This window comes from Helicoverpa zea, chromosome 1 (assembly GCF_022581195.2).
Source record: "Helicoverpa zea isolate HzStark_Cry1AcR chromosome 1, ilHelZeax1.1, whole genome shotgun sequence".
NCBI classification, from domain to species: Eukaryota; Metazoa; Arthropoda; class Insecta; order Lepidoptera; family Noctuidae; genus Helicoverpa; species Helicoverpa zea.
The window spans coordinates 4,677,853-4,695,703 of NC_061452.1; the positions used below are offsets into that span (position 1 = coordinate 4,677,853).

Below are 17,851 nucleotides of genomic sequence, written 5' to 3' on the forward strand. Positions count from 1 at the left end.
AGTTTTTCTACGTCTTACTTATTATATCTTTCCCCATTCATTAGTAGGTAAAGAAATCGCGCAAAAGGAAATACTCATTCCTTATCTATGATCCCACGCATATAACAGTCTATTTATAATTATTATAAAACAGTTTTAGACGGAGAGTCACAGTCTAAATAAGATCACTTGAAACATTTTGTGCTACTGAGATTCGTAGCTTAACAGTCTTTTGTTTATTTTTATTCTGTGACAAGATACAATACTATAGAGTAAAGATAGCTAAATCAGATGGTTTACATGGAACTGTCAGGTTGAGATGTTAATTATAAATTAATAGTTATTAATTACCGTATAAACTTGCTAGATAAGTTTATGTTCTAGTTTACTTAATTATGACTAATTATTTAGATGAAGAAACGCTCTTTATGGGTTATTTAAAAATTGGTAGTTTTAAAAAGAATCTATCAAAGTACTTACTCAAAAAAAACCTACTATACCTAAATAGAATTAGAAAGAAAAGGCTATTTTAAATAGCTTATCTATAGCTGAAATAAACACAAGGGTGACCTGTTTCTTGTCCTGATAGTTCCATCTCCTCCCATCTATTCTTTTGTTCAAATTTCAAAATAAATAGCACGGGCAGGTTTATTTCAATTCGTGCTTCGTAGATCTCTAGTATTTTGCATTCATCATCATCAGGGTGGCCCATCCATAGGCGTCCAAAAGAAAAATTTAGAAGCTCTACGCTATGGGGTATCCGAATCACCCCCATGTATGTTCAGTGATTTTTTGTGTATAGATCAAAGAATAGTAGGTACCTATAAAAACATCTCATGATTACATCAACATCTTCATCTTATGAACTTATCTGCACGCTTGGTCCATCCCAAACCAGTAACATGCCTTAAAAATCTTCCCAAACATTCAATATGTAATTTTCCAAGCAAGTATCCATTTACCATTAGTTTTCAAACACACAGGCGTTTAGTGAGTGCGTGTAAACTGTTCGTTCACACAGCTGTTGAGAAAGCTCGCATTCCGACCGGTATCATACATACGAACATACATGCGTACATACATGCAGACATGCATGCATAGATACATACATTTGTAAGAACTGTTTGGTATTCCTATCGTGGTTATTAGAAGAATTAGATAGATAGTTCATTAATCATGGAATGGGTGTGTATTGTATGGGGATTCTAGTGGGCTTGGTCATATATTCTGTATGTAAGTACCTACTAATAGGCATTATAAAGTTAAGAGTTAATTAAACACTAGATCAAGAATGTGTTAATCTCAGGATTCAAGATAGGCTTGGTGAGATATCCTATAGGTACTGAGTAATATTATTAAGCAGAAGAGTGTTTTTGTTTAAACGTGCCAATCTCAGGAATTATTGGGCCGATTTGAAAAGTGATTCAGTGTTAGATAGCCCATTTATCGAGAGAGGTTATTGGCTACTTCCTATTACGATGTGTGGAGTTCTTGGCTCCTAAAAATAATGAAAGAAAAAAATTATAAAGAAAAAGTCATCTTTTTCAGACGCTCAGTTATATTATAATTCTTAAGCCAAATAATCCTAATACCTATATATGTTTAAAAAGAAAAAAAAAATAGCCAAATAATTTGTTAAGAACATAGCAGCCTAATTTTTAAGTGAATCACGACCATTTAATCAATTTCTAAGGACAGGTACACACTCGTCAATCGACGGGTCACGTCAACGGATTGACAACCGTTATGTTACAACTGTGTGTCCTTGCCCTAAGGCCATTTACATACTAATAAATACCATGTGAATGAGTTTGTAATGTTATGGGACATTGTTACTGAGTTATTTTTATACAATTTGTAGTTAGGTGAGAAAATGATGATATTTTTCTTTCGATTTATTACGGTTACTGTTTTTCATATCGGTACTTGAATTTATTATTTTCACCAAAAATTAGAGGTACATAATTAAATAATTTCAGCTGTCTCAATTCATTTTCTTCTTCTTAGATAAATTAAATTCTATCTCTACTAGACAATCAACCGATAGATAAGTAGGTTATTGAAATCTGCAGTTAGCTGACGTGATTTTATCTAGATTTACTCGACTAGCTACTACGTGATATTTTGGATTCGCGATACGTGATCACTGATTAAACCACAATCCAAAAACTAAATAAGTACTTGATTACCACTATAAAACTTATCAGTTGCAGTGCATAATAGCCCTCAAATTTCTTAAACTTCTTATGAAGATAGAAAAATTTTTGAGTATAGAAGAAGTTATTACCTATGTATATTTTAAATAGCACTAAATATTTTCGGGCTCCTATATACCATTTAACATTACCGCAGTCTCACCATTTACCATTACCGGACTCTTACCATTACCAATACATTTAGTTTATCACGGTTCAGACTTTTAGAACTTTTTAAACTTATGTATAGACGAGACTTCACGTCACGTACACGTAACATCAAAAAATCTTGGCTTAAGTACAAATTATTTGCTAACTATATCATCATATGTTTCTAAAATAACTATGATATTAAACCAAACAAAGAATAACATCATACCACTAAAGATTACTATGACTTTGATGTGATAAAGTACTTACGTCTTTTGTTATTTGCATTACCATTCATTTGTTTAGGGTAAATACTGAAACTACTGATTACCTTTAGGTAATAATATAGTAATCCTAAATAATTTACAGCTACCAAGTTTATCTATTTCATCATAACAATACAGCTGAATCTATTTGGATAAAAGTTATAATTAAGAAAGCAAGTAATAGTAGGTATAGGTGCGTAAATCTGAAAACTAGAAATTAGATAGTTTTTCAGGGCTCCATAGAACTATAAATAAACTGAGACCACTTGAAGCTTAGTAGCTTCGTAGATAGCATTTTAGGTGGTCATTGAAAAAATGCATGTTAATATTCTAGGTACTGTTAACTTATTAAAGTACATTACCCACACTCACACATAATCCGCTGCTGAAAATACGTTTGGTGTAAAATTTATAATGGTCTAATCAAAACCCTTCAAGTGTAGGTATATTTTCTGTATCTTCAAAACCAAAAAGTTTTATCACGCCAGGTAAGTATGGTGTTATCACTGTTATCAGGGATAAGCAATAGATAAAGATTAATTTTAATGCGTTTGTTTAGGATTAAAGTAATACGATCAGATTATCAGCTTATATAGGATTACCTTAATAACTTAGGTAAGTATATAATCGGTATCCATCAAATTTATCCTCGATAAAGGGAAAGACAGATGTACAATTTTCTATATTTTGTCTCAATTTGCGTAAAAAGGTCGCGTTTCTTTGAAAAGCGCGTCAGACATCGTGAAAGGAATAATCTAGTTAGTAACTTTTATTAGCATAATCATTTGTTTCTAGCAAATAAAAATGACTATAAATATTTGTGTTACATTTAAAACCATTACTATAGCTTTGTATTATTGGATTTGTACACAACAATGGTAAAAGAAAGATCACGTGTGGAGTGACGTTTTGAAAACTCATTTCGACACTTCGAAACATGAATGCTGACATCTATTACCATAACAATAAGGTGCAAATTAGCGTGGCTTTTAGTTTTAGAGCTGTAACCAATTAAGTGGTTCTTAACTGGAAGCTGTGACACTTCAACAAATTACTGCAGACTTCTATTGTGATTGTTATAAGGTGCAAATTAGCATGTTTTTTAGTTTTGGAGCTGTAAATTACTAAGTGGTTATCTTAACTGGAAGCTAGGAACTGCTAAAAAGATGGAAGAGTTCAACTAAAGTGCTGATTGACGGCAGGTTATTGACTATTGTCACTGTTTGTCGACATGACACGACATTTGTGTTCCAAGGTCCAGTATGCATGACTCAGTAAATCACGGTACAATTATGTAGCGTTTCTGTTTTTGTTTCAAACCTTTTTGGAACGAACTCGGTACAGGCTGGTTAGAGATTTTCGTGTGAAGAAATAGCGTTATACGACCTTGTCGATATCTGTTTTATGAAGACATTTTTGTGTGTGTGCGTCTGTGTGTGTGTGTATCTATCAGTGTGGATGTGTGTACAAGAATCCAAATTATGGAACCTTGGATGTCAGCTGTTAATGACACTTAATATAAGGACTATACCTATTTCAATGGGAGTCTTTATTCAGTTTTTGAATCGGTAAATTTATCTACTGTGGATAGGTAAATTTTTTGTGTATTCTGTATTAAGCCGTTTGTTGAAATATTTTACTGATTAATGTTTAACAATAACTCATAACAATCGGCTACCTATCCGACTATAATGTAACATTAATAATAGGTAATCTCCTACTAAATACGTCTAAGTATGTGAGATGATAAATTATTACAGTGTTCATAAAGTTTTTTATCAACACACCCACCTTCAGATGTACCTACTTATTGTTCAACTTAAGTTAAGGGTATTAAACATTAAATTAACTTAGATATATCCAGTAGGCACTCGTATATATGGCTATTGTATATATTGAATGAGTGAGTTTTCTTATGCTTACTAATCAATTGAATACGATTAAGTGTCTGCAGAACTAGATAACAACTTTCCGAAATGTCGAGGCCGACCAAACATATTAATTACGGTATCTAAAGCAGATCATTTTTAAAACTACCTAAAAGGTCACCATAAAGTTCTTTGAATAAAATCACAGCTACTATTAAAAGTAATCTATTACAAATCTATGCCACGAAGGCATTCATTACATACAAAAGTTGCCGAATTAAAAACACGTCACATCCTAAAATAACCACTACCTTCAAACACTGACACCAACATCACTAATAACAAATATGTTCTAACAAAACACGGAAACTAAAGTACACAGATTTCATTGTTTTATCTCCGCCATACAAAACCGTCCCGTCGGTCGATACAAAGACTTACCCATGGCCCACTTCTAACGGGCCCATTTACTCCTCTTTACATACTTTCTATAGATTATCTTTTAAAACAAAACACGACGGCAATCTTTAAAGAATGCAGTGTTTTGTTTTTTAAGCACCAATAAACAAAGTCTGTAAATAAATAAACAATGTGACTTGGATAATGACTTTATTATATTTTGGATGCCGGATTATCTCTGTTAGGCTGGTTATTGGCATCTGTTATTTATTTATTTATTTTTATGTTAATTTAAAAAGTCGTTTCAGTAACTTCCGTAAAAATTAAGATAGGTTCCTTGATTGGTGCAAGAAAAAACAAATGACATTAGCTAACCATTATAACAAAAGCCCCAATAATTCATACACAGCAAATGATCATCTCTACTTATCAACATTAAACATTTAAAGCCATCTCGTTAAACATCTGAAATTAAGAAAAATTAACTTCCCCGGAAGGTAATAATGGCCACGTACAAAATTATGTGAAGCCGTGACAATTTTTTTCCTTACATCCGAGAGCGCGGGAAGCCGCTGTGATTTATATAATGAATAAAAATGCTTCCTAGAGAACACCGCCATTTTACAAGGATACTGCAATTAACCGCACTGATAGCTTTTCAAATTACCACGTTATTATATTGATGACTTCATAATTTGCACCCTCTAATTTGAAATTCCTATATTTTAATTTTACTAGCTCTACCTCAAACTATTGCTATGCTAAAGTAATATGCCGTATCTCTTATAACTAGGTACTAGAGAAATCATAGAGGAAGAGATAACATACGACGAACGATATCTGAACATAAAGCAGAACAAACGATGCTCAAACAAATAACACGAGTAGCTCTCAATAACACGTAATCTAATCGAGATAGCGCCGACACCCCTCACCAACAAATTAGCCGTCACACGGCGCAATCTGTGAATTACAAGTGTAAATAATCCAGAGGACGCCCAACCACCACCGTGGGCCGGGCTTGGCTAAAAAAAAACTCGTTAAAATAGCGGCTTAAAAAAGAAAAGCGCTGAAACGGGAAGGCTCGGGTGGTATCGGTTTTTCTCGACGCGGGCGGTTCGCTGGGCGGGGCTCCAGCGGCAGTCGCGCGCCGCCGGCCGGCCCGTTCGAACGTGTCGTCGCCTCATTGACCGACTGTCCCGCACCGTGCACATGTTGTGTGAATTTTCGGCATGTTGATGTCGTCGTGAATTGACAAGATGGACTTTCAGAGTGCAATGGAGACGTTTGCTGAGGCGTGGGCTGCGGCCAACACTGTCAAGTCGGAAGCCCAAAGCGATTTAGCGCAGGTTAGTTTAACTTTAGTTTTTATTACAAGTAATATTTTAAAGTACTTTAGACATGTGCATTAAAAATACATGTACTTGTTTATAATTTTTTTGCCAGCTGTACAACCGAAGGAATGCATTTAATTTATGTGCTAACAAATTTTCCGCTGCCATTAAATGCAGCGATATGAACTAAATTTAATTTAAAACATTTAATAAAGTTTTGCATATGAACAAAAATGCTTAGTCAGGTCTTTTCGGGGAACTGCACATGCAAACAAAAAACTAAACTTATTAGGTAGGTAGTTAGCTGTATCGACTTCTAATAAAAATAACCATATCGACTAAGTATCAGTTAATTTTTAAATGCAACACATTGTTCCTGCGTTATTATTATTGTCCTGAAAAGAATTTTAGCGGTTTCAATTAGTGTATACCTGGTTTATATTGCTTTTAAATTGTATTAGAATAACATGCACCTGCAATAAAAGCCTTAAAGAAGTAATGTTAATAAACTTTCGGACAGTAGGTATTTAAAACGATATTGTTTTTCCCCGCTCTTATCACAAATATAGCTTTAACCCTAACCAACATGTTAATTAAATGAGCATTTTGTCAACTCGCATGATCATGAAAACGTGAGCACTTGAGTGACTTGAAGCAGTTTCTAGCATTCCTAATCGACAGACAATAACCCAAGTTTATCTAGATAACAAATATTCATTAGCATTGAAAATGAACGCACTATATACAAGCATATATAGGAGGTAAGACAATAGGTACTCTATCGATATTTCAGCAAGGTCGCAGAACAAACCTATTATGATATAATATAATAGATAAAACATATAACTATGCCGGTAAACATTTGAGTAATATTTTGAATATAGAAGGCGGAGAAGCTGAAGAAGTAAGATAATTTGGAATTGAAGAAGTAAAGGCTATTAAATAGAGAAGTAAAAAGAATACAACGAAATAAGAAGTTAAAATGACAAAAAATAAGTAACGTTGGCGTTAGAAGAAATCAGAACCTATAAAATTAATTCAACATCACTGTGCATAGAAACTAGCAAATATTGCAGTTTTTCATACAGTTCAAAGTCAAAATAGTAATATTTGTCTGTCTATTCATAAAAGGATCAATGAAGTTTGTTCGCCTTCATTTACAAGGATCAGATTGAAAAAAAAAAAAACAGTATAAATATTTGATTTGACACATTCGTGTCAGAAAAATTTATTTGAAAAAATGCATTGACGTATTTAAAATAACGTAACTGATCACACCTAAATACGGAAATATATGTATTTTTATCAATTATCATAAAATTTGATTATCATAATTAACCCTCCGCCCCTCATGTGATAAAGCCACGTCCTCTTTTTTCTTTTTTTATTGATTACAGATAATATTTGACGCGTTGTTGACGACGCTAAAACGTCATTAACTTTTTTGTTTTTAATATTAGTTTGTTAACTGATAAGCAACTTACATAAGCTTCGATGATGATGTCATAGACTGTATTTCTTGGTAACAAGGGAGATTTTTGAATGACTTTCGTATGAATAAGCAGCGGTCGTGTCGGATGTAACGTTATCCGGACTAAAGCCACGGTTCCTTTTGAAGGGACCCATTGATTTACAGTTTATCGGAATTTCGTCTGGCTTATATGTGAAATCCATACAAATGACGCGTGTTATATACTTAATTAGTGCCTTTATTTCGCGTACGTAATTATGAGTGAGCTTAATGCCAGATAATGATTTACAGGAAAGCTTAAGAAGGCATAATAGGTCCATAGGTTAGTTCAAACGATGGGATAAGTAAACAAGTCCTTAAACTGCGTTAGTAATCTTTGAAATGGTTAAGTTAGCTGAGTAATTATATGCCATAATGCAGCTACTGTACACTAATACAACTGAAGGCCTCTCTAATAACATTTAATTACCTCGATAGTAATTAAAACCAACAATCATCTCTAAGATCTTTTTCTAATCGCGTCTATTACTGGTATTCAAATCAGCAGTAGTTGTTTGACAAATTATCGACAATTTTTATTGGATGAAGAAATTGAAACAAGTCAACATTAGCTCATTTAAAACTCATTACTTCGCTTCTGGTCACGGGGAAATCAATTAATAATCCGTAAACTTACAAGTATTAGGAAATAATATAACGTAAAAAACTAACAAGTGTTCGCGCGCGCAATGTTATTACTTATTATCAATATTCTATAATTTTTCATTTGTTCGAAAGGACTCGAGTTGATAGGAGAATACTTTGAGTGAGTTGCACCATAACCAAACTATAACTAGCGGTAGGTAAACTTGGCCCACATTGGTCAAATAGCGATTTGACAACTGAAAATAGTTCGGTTATCATTATTGTTAAACTCACCCTTATTCTTAATCGCAAAGTCGGGTTATAAAACGTATTTTCGTAAAACTTTGTCAATTATGCACAATTTACTTAAACAATGAGCAATTACTGATATTTTGCATAAGGCAATAAAATGACATCGATTTTATCTGTTAAATTTATTAGGTACGCTGGCCATAAAAGAACGCTAAATATTTTTCAATAAAAATGTAGAATAAAAGTAAGAAAACTTACACAAGAAGTTGTTCTTGTAAATCATATCGATTATTTCCTAGTTTAATTTATCGATACTCAATATTCTAAATCATGGTTACTACCTTTATAATTAAAATCAGGTTTTTCTCCGCATATCAGCAATTACAGTGAAACTTAATAAACGATAATCTAATACATTCTATTGACTCTTTAATCAATTGATTAGTTTTCAGCCGTAGTTAGAAAAGTAATCGTAGGTTTTGTTTGTAAATGATTATTTTTGTTCACGTGTAGTAAACTGGGAATATTTATCCGACTTTGTTAGGAGGGGAATTAATTCCTACACTGTAGAAACTACATGGATAAGCAATAATATCTTGTAAAAGCTGTGGAACTACCTTCGACTTGGAATTTGTCTATTGCAAGGATATAATTGACTTAGTATAAGTTTTAGGTTTTCCGCTTAAAAATACGAGTGCCAAATCTTTTTCACGGCTATTTTCCGTTTCCCTAGGCCAAGTCCTTTTTTCCATATATTATTTTTATTGGTAATTTAGTTATTTTGACCCTAATTTTTATATTATGAGATTACCAAAATCCATCCATACAGACATGGCGCGATACAATGCGTTGCAGAAAAAAATGCCCACGGGGAAACTCACGACGCGACGTACTGCTACATAGGTACCTACATCTGAAGAAATCCGGTATGATTACCGTTTATTTACAGGAAAAGGAGAATGGGTTATTTTTTAACCAATCACAGGGGACAAAAGAATGCAGTGTTTAAAACGAGAATGACGACTTATTATTTGTGCACTAGTTTTTGTGTTAAGGCGCCCAGATAGATGCTAATACTGTTTTGTACAATTCACAATGATTAAATTATCTACGGCTTTTAAACTGTGACTGTTGTTTATTGCAGTCAGATGCGAAACTAAATTCTATTGAGAAGGCCTTCGACCCTGATTTACTAATCGGTGTTTAAGTTCCCGTTAATAAAAGACCAAAATGTGGACTACACTTACATTATAATTTAAATGTCTATCTCAGGTTCTTTTGTGATTAGCTTATCGCATGTCTTTTCATCTACACTTGATATTAAAAAGCTGAAGATTTGATTGTTTGTACGTGCTAATTTCAGGAGCCCGACTGATTTATAAAATTATTTCAGTGATGTAGAGCCTATCTATCAAGGAATATAATAAGAAATAATCCATAACTCTTAACTACTTCTTATCCGGGAGTTTCCACAGGAGACGTGTGAAACCTACTGACAAAAGCTAGCCCTCAATAAATTTTATAGATTTTTATATCTTCTGTAGCCCATCATAATTTTCTCATCCAAAAATCACAATTGCATATATTCGCGTCACCCACTTTGCAATAGTTTAGTCAGCGAGTTATAAATTGCATCACTATAACGATGGATAAAATGTACCTAAGTAAAGTTCCTACTGTTATCAATACTCTATCATTATCTTGCAATCTATACTGTTTATGGTTTACTTAAATAACAATTTAACTACGAAACTCATTGGTGAACTGGTTTTTCTGCGGTCAGCGTTATGTTACGCGAATCAAATTAGACTCTACGAACTATATACATTTTTAACTATAAAGAATCTTGATCTATTTATTAGTAATTTGAAATCTATCGTTAGCCGTGGTCACTGCACATTAAGGCTATTCCAATGTGAGGCTTTGTTGTGAAAACACGTGCCTAAGACCACGATACGATTTTAGTAATCAGTTTTTCATTCAAAATTCTTTTATCACTTCTATTATGTTAGTCTTTTCAAGTGTCTTGTGTCAATACCGGTTAACTTAGTTGTCATGAAATGTTAAGCAATATTTTAATCTACAGTTGCAGAATATAATTTGAAGTCAACAATAACTTGAAAATGATGTATTACACTTCGAACGGGGTAAGTGAAACTAGATTACAACACAATAAGCTCTAGTCATTATATCGATAGATCAAACAAACGCGTAACATGGTTGGGTAAAACCACAAATCAAATAGAAAAAAAAAGAATATAAAGGAACAGTTTCTTTATCATTGAAAACGTAATGTCCGTAGTTATTAAAGCGTGTCAGTTATAATCGATGAAATGTAACTCGGATACGACTTTTACCGAATAAAACGATAGTGATGTTTATAAATATTCGCCGAGTGCGCTAATCCATTATCGCGGATTATTGTTTGAAGCGATAACTAGCTTACGCTGGCCACGTATTGGTGTTATCGCACATTACGCCTCCGTTCTGGCCAACTTTGATAATAATGTGTGCTATGATTGATTTTTAAAATCGATTCCGATCATACCGTTGATTATATCAGTAAAAAGTCAGCTCTTATTGCAATCAATGGGTGAAAGTGATTACCATAATGTGTATAGCTATAGGCAATATGCGTTAAAAAACTAAAGAATTTCACCGCAGTCGTACTATTGTTGTGGTTTTTTATCGAAGTGAAAAAAAATATGATTTAGTAAGCTTGTAAAGTGTAGCGATGAATAGATAGATCGATAGAGTTGATTTGGTTGTTATGGGTTAAGTCGGTAGTTCGTTTATTCTAGTTCTATTGTTAATACTTAGGTACTGTTCATAGAATAGTCATGTTGCCTATTCTATTCATCATTTTCTTATTTTAAAAGTAATAATCGACTAATGGCAACTTTTTCATTAAAATTGTGCGTCTGAAATTAACTGTCCAATATTTTGAAAATAGAAACTGAAATAAAAAGTGCACCTGCATTCCGTTTGTTTGTAAGTATTTTCGTAGCAAAGAATTTCACACAATTACTTACCTATATCTCGTTTTCCGCTACATCTAGTTCAATTAACATGCAGCGTCCTCATTGTTTGCCGATACGTGTACGAACATCTAGTAAGTACTGGGAATGTATAAGAAAACATTTTGGTAGACCGTTACTGATTCCAGATGATGACTTAGATGTTTCGAAAACGAAATAAAAAAGGGTATAAGCACAATTACGTCTATAGTCGGCTACATAGAAAGTGGGCGCGTGCCACAACGCAACAAAAACTGCTGAGAGGTTTTAGAAGATAAATAATCCGTGCAATTAGACACGTACGGTGTGTCAGGTGAAATATTCCGTGGTTCAATTTGCGCTGGAGTCGACACAATGCGCCGGACTAAACCTAATTACAGCACCACGCGCTAACGTTCTCTTTTTGGAGCCTATTACACCGATACCTCCCCATTATATGATAGCCGACAATTTTTTTTTCATATCATATCAAAATTTGATAATGCTAAGTTCATTTTCCATACATTTTGTCGCAGCGTGAGAAAGGTCATTGATCATGAGTTCCGTGAAATGAACATTACTTACCGATGCGCAGCCGCTAGCACAATTGATTGGATATTTTTTCGCCGCCTCATAAAATAATCTAAGTGTATGCTGGACTATGAGGCGCGGGCGGCACGCGCTGCGCTCGCGCCGTTTACGTCGCCGGTAATAGGCTCCATCTCGCGGATAAAGCAGCGACACCGTTACCTTTCTCAAATCACGTACACTATTGTAATATCCAATCGCTCAGAAATGAGATTGCGGCTAACAAGTTATTTACATTGACGTTTTAATATCGACACCGGCTGAAAAAACTATTTAAAAAGGTAATTATAATGTGGTGTCTGTAATAGCCACCGTACACGCCGGCACGCTGCCTTTGTGACGTAGCTAAGCTCCGAGATTAATTTTGGCAGCACAATGAACCAGTTTATAGTCAATAATACATGCTTTAATAAGTATCAGTTGCGATATTTATTTGTCAGTTTGTCAATTCTGAAGTTTCGAAAGCGAGCGCACGACGTGCCGAGCTGCAGGGTCTGACTCGATAGGATCTTTATTACGCTCGTTTTTTGAGAGAAAAAAATGATTAATATAAGGGATCGACGCGGACGGATAAGTAGTTGAGATTGACGGAATGACGCGAGGTCTGTGACCGGGTGAGGGCGGGGGCGAGGGGCGCGGGGCGCTGCGAAAAGCCGCGAGGCCGCATTGCGTTGGCGCAGCCAAAAACTAACCATAAATTACTGGCTACTTGCTGGACCGCTGACTACGACACGCGCTGCACTTTTTTGCTGCTCCTTCGATCCTGTTACAACGTAAACTTCTCACGGACATCAGATCATTATAGGCATATCTTTAAGAAATTGCCCTGAGTAATGACGTTCGAGAATTATGAGTTACTGCTTGTGTCGTATTTCATGAGAAATTTCGTATTAAGACATTGTCATCTTAATCGTGACTGGAATTATGTCAAAGCCAGTTTTTGTTCAATGCGTTTCCTAAAATTACATGTTACTGTTCTTTGGGCTCTCATTTTCTTATTAATACCTAACTACTATCCTTTTATGAAAAGAAACTGAATAAAGACGAGTACGGACTCTTAAATGTGGAATTTCGGTAGCCCAGGGCCTGACAGGGTCGAATTAGGAGGTTGCAAATGCAGTTTACCGACGTAACGTATCCTTAAGTGGCAATAAGATGTTTTTGATTATTTTGGTGGAAGCTTTCAATTTTAACTTATTATCCTTATAGCAAGTACTTACTTATAATTTGGAAGGTTTATAAATGAATAATGTTTTTTTTTTTCATTAAATTACAGCTGGTAGGCTTTGTTAGCCTACAAGCTGCCTGTGTGTAAATTCAAAAAATACGCATAACAGAACTTTTCAGAGCAGTACCTAATCGAATGTCCGTGCTTAAATCCGCCCCTGGGTTGAGTTAAGGGTGCGTGCAAATCGTGGCCAACGCCTACGTGCATAAGTATGTTGACGTGAGAGGATCCCCGCTGCTGTAGGCGATCATGATATCGGTATTTAATAATTGTACATAAGTAGCCACAAACCAGCGTTAATACTCAACCGGGGTCCCTTCGAAAACGATGCCACGCTTTGACAAGAAATAATCGTCTGTAATCGTCTGGTGTTTCCATAATAATACAAAAATAAAATAGCAATGCGGGTGCTCGGCTACTCCTTAAATATTCATTATACTGAACATATCAGACAAAGACTGGCCGCTGCCCGCCTTTCTCCAAGGTAAGGCGACGCTCACTCTAGCGATTACGTGTTTTTTTGCCCCCCTCATTATGCAGATTCTGGCGAAAAAGGAATAAATTTAATAACACGCGTTCGTGCGCATGCGTTATCGAACGCACTTGCTTCTGATAATCTGCGCGCGCGGCTTCGCACAATTACAGTCGGCCAGCAGTCGCCCGCGCAGACCACGCTGCCACGCACACAATACACTACGTTTTTAATTTCAGTTTCACAATTTCTAATATGCTACCGTTTACAAGTTATTGTAAGGCAAGCTTAAGTTGCCTAATCCGTCAAAAATGAAAGGTGTATTGCATTTGATTATTCGCTTACCGTAATTGAAATGATACGGTTGTTCTACTACAATGGATTGATACCTTTTATTTACTTATGTTGCATGATTAACAACATAAATGAGATTGTATCTTAACAAACATTTTCTCGGTAATAGGTACGTTTCTGGGTTACGAAATAAAGTCTTTTATGATGGCGGCTGAATGTGAGATGGAGTAGATTTAAAGTGGAATTTCCAAGTAGAAGTGTAAAGACGCGTATGGAAATGCATGTGTGTCTGCGGCGGCCTAATAAGGATAAACTCCGCACCTGAGGAGTGCAATTAATAATGGGCGGGGAGAGCTTACATCTCGTGGGATCTGTGCAAACTCTACTAAAGATTACTACTCACTCGCGCTACGGTGGAGAATTAATTCGGTAATCACTCAATTACTAATGCAATGAGGCAGTGTAATTTATGTACTTAGTGTGTGTAGTAGATAAGTAGCATGGAAACCAATTATTGTTTCTAAAACAATAATTGTTATTTCAATGAATAAAACTTGTTATTAGAATGAATTTTTTATTCGATGTCCAATTGCCAGCAATTAATGTTTCTGGTTTTGGAATTTGAGAGAAAATATAATTGAGAATATTATCGCATAAAATTCTGATAGTGGCAATAAGAAATCCATAAAATATGACGAGAAATTTAATTGAAGGTATTGTCTCGTTATTTAAGGATTGCCGAAGGAATGGCAAGTGGTCGAAGTTGCGGGGCCGACGGATGGGTGTCCAAGTGGCGGATCAAGTCAAAAACAGCCAAAAACTGGCCCCCGCGCCTTAGCCTTGAATGGTTTAGCCCTCTGGACACGAGCAAATAGCTGACGTGGCCCGCGGCCGCCGCGCCCTGCATACACAATGTGCGAGCACTGAGACACAAGTGCAGTGGACACGACCGACGCTACACTTTTTGGATCGAACGCCTACTATCCGCGAGAGCTTCAACATTATTGGCGATCTAACCCAGCTGATGATCAAGATTGATTGTTTATCCAGATCTGTAACAGGCGAGCACAACGGTTTTCTATTATTACTAGTCCAACGGAACAATGACGGTGTGAGATACGTCAAAATCGACCGTTCGTCAATCGCTCGGACAACAATACGTGTCTAGACGGAATAATCTATAAGAAATACTCATCTGAAATCAAATACGAACAAAAAGCGCCTTGTCTAGATTCTATAGATTGGACTTGATGAGAGTGTTATCGACAATGACGTCTTATTTTCGTAACAATTTTATTTGCATGAAATCGTCTCGACGGCCGACTGTAGCGACTCCAGTAATGGAGTATTTCGTATTTGCTTCATTTTTTATTTTTTGCCGGTTCGATTACGCGAACGCGATCTCCTCATCATTCTCCGCGAAATTCGGGAGCGTCTCACCCGTCGAGCCTCGAGATATTAATTATTGTTTGACGATAAAGTATGCGTAAATAATGTCTGCACGATATGTTTATAATCTGACTTTTTTCATTGCTTGTATCGATGAAATTTGATAGCAACTGGTTTATCACGAAAATTATAGTTTTAACTTCCTTTACCCCTTTACGATGTTGCATACTTTCGAAGAATCTTCAATTATACAGACTTCAATTTGCGAATCAGAAATTCAAAGTGTTTTTTATCCTTTCAATTTCAGTACTAAAATATGTATAGAGCAATTAATGTGATAACAAAGAAAATTGAAGTGGTCCTTAACCGAAAATAACTCAAAGATTGCTATTCACTGATATTAGCCACCGTGTTATTGTGTACAATAGCTTGTTTAATTATTTTTAAAGCTCCTTTTGGTCACACAACGCGACGTCAGCTGTCGTTTGCGCCGGCGCAGCCTGAAGAGCCCCGACGCCCCACTTTTAATCCATGCTTAGCAAAACTACGCAACTGCTGTAACTGTGAACTTCAAAAAATTTCTTTGTGCGCATATTTGGAAGAGAATGAAATAACTTCAATTAGCTTTTTTTTTAGTTTCCCATTTTGAATTTCGGAAAATTCTCCTCGTGGCTGATACGAATCTCGAAACGCTTTATGTGGCTGAATATGGAAAACAGTCGCATACATTTACGATCGCGATATATGCGAAAGATAAAACAACAGAAAGTTGTCGTCGGAAATTCCTATAACTTCGTACCTAATTATCCGATCGTTATTTTGCAGTTAAAATTACGATTTCTTGAATCGCGTCACTGCATATTTGTGGCATAATTATAGAGGTCCGTGGTTTACGCTATACCGGGCTAAGTGCGTGTATTGTGTTTAAAACAAAAGGGTCTGTAGAGACTCTACACTACTAGAGTTTAATTTTGAAGTGAGAGTTAGTATTTGAATTGGTTTTAATCGTGGGATAAACAATGGGGAGGGTGCAGTGGTGCGTGGAGACACGCCCAGCACATGTGCGGCTCAACTGTTCCGAACGCACCGGCCGCGGTTTGTTCCTATAGTCCTTTTTCATAGAATAGATGAGTGTCGTCAAGGGCTCGTTACACGATCATAATTATGGCTTTGTGACTCATTAAACTTTTATGTTATTTTACTGCAATGTTGCTTTATGGATATATGCATTTTTGGCGTAAAGCGATGCAATGAATAGCTAGTTATTTTCATTTCATTGCTACTTATTGATTCGACGCATTTGAATTAGGTACTCTAGTTATAATGTGTGCGCAGTAACTATGTTCCGTTTTAAATCTATTCGCATAGAACAATAGCCACCATTAATCTTTATCACTATAATCTGCTCATGTAATATTAACACGAATGTTCCGGTTGCGAGCCTATTAGATTATCGATTTTATGTCACACAAAAAACAACTGCATAATAAGGCGCATGTAAATTGTATGTGAACGAGTTATCCCTCCGGTGGGGGTGAGTGATGCGAAACGCGTGAGCAATCATTGCGATCGACTCCCGCGCAGGGAAATGACGGAAGCACCCACACACCCAAACTCATCACTCACTGACAGCACACACGCACACCCAACCCTATGTAAACGTTATATTAGTAATCCATTGTCTATGCAAATAAATATTAATACACCAGACACGTTATGTATGCAACTCTGTTTTCCACAGTTTTTATTGTATTTTTGCGAGAATACGGGGCAACAACACAACACCATAAACTGTATTTTTACTTCATGGTAATGCATAATATCGTTAATGGGGTATTAAGTATAACTATCTATGCAGATAAGTTCGGGTAATGAATTTAACGCTTCTGATAACATCTGCAACTGTAACAAAGACATGCGTGCAATGAAAACGTTATCATGTGTGCGTACGCGCCACTTGTCGTGCACTCCCACGCACACCATTACGGACCACGTTTTTTCGATTGTAATAATTGTTTTGGTGGAGGAAGTTGCGGATACAAACGGAAAGTAATAACGAAGTTTTTGACCGCACGCAATTGATATTACATTTTAAAGTGCAGCGTAAGTATGTGGTTTAATAAGGCCGGTGATTCCGATCTAGCTCACTCGGACGCTAATGTTATTTCATGCGAAAGTGTAAATAGCGTTACGACTCATGAGCACCGACGATAGATAAGCTTTCAAAAAATTATTATCATGGAGTAAACGAAAAAAATTGTAATTACAGGGAGTTGCGTTAGAAATTGCATACATTTACTCACGCATCGGTATTAAGTAATTAATTCGCCGCCCGCCTCGCCCTAT

At 35.7% G+C, this 17,851-nt stretch overlaps 1 protein-coding gene across 2 annotated transcripts in view; it reads left to right on the forward strand.

Annotated features, from left to right (window-relative positions):
* The first annotated feature begins 5,895 nt into the window (after nt 1–5,895).
* Nucleotides 5,896–17,851, forward strand: part of LOC124633445 (homeobox protein dve-1) — a 66,482-nt gene continuing 54,526 nt past the window's right edge. Inside the window, exon 1 of one of the 2 annotated variants that reach the window (XM_047168681.1) lies at nt 5,896–6,206. In XM_047168681.1, coding sequence (XP_047024637.1) covers nt 6,117–6,206 — 90 coding nt within the window. In that variant the 5' untranslated portion in view covers nt 5,896–6,116. The remainder of the gene's footprint in view (nt 6,207–17,851) is intronic. The other variant, XM_047168673.1, reaches the window with a different exon arrangement.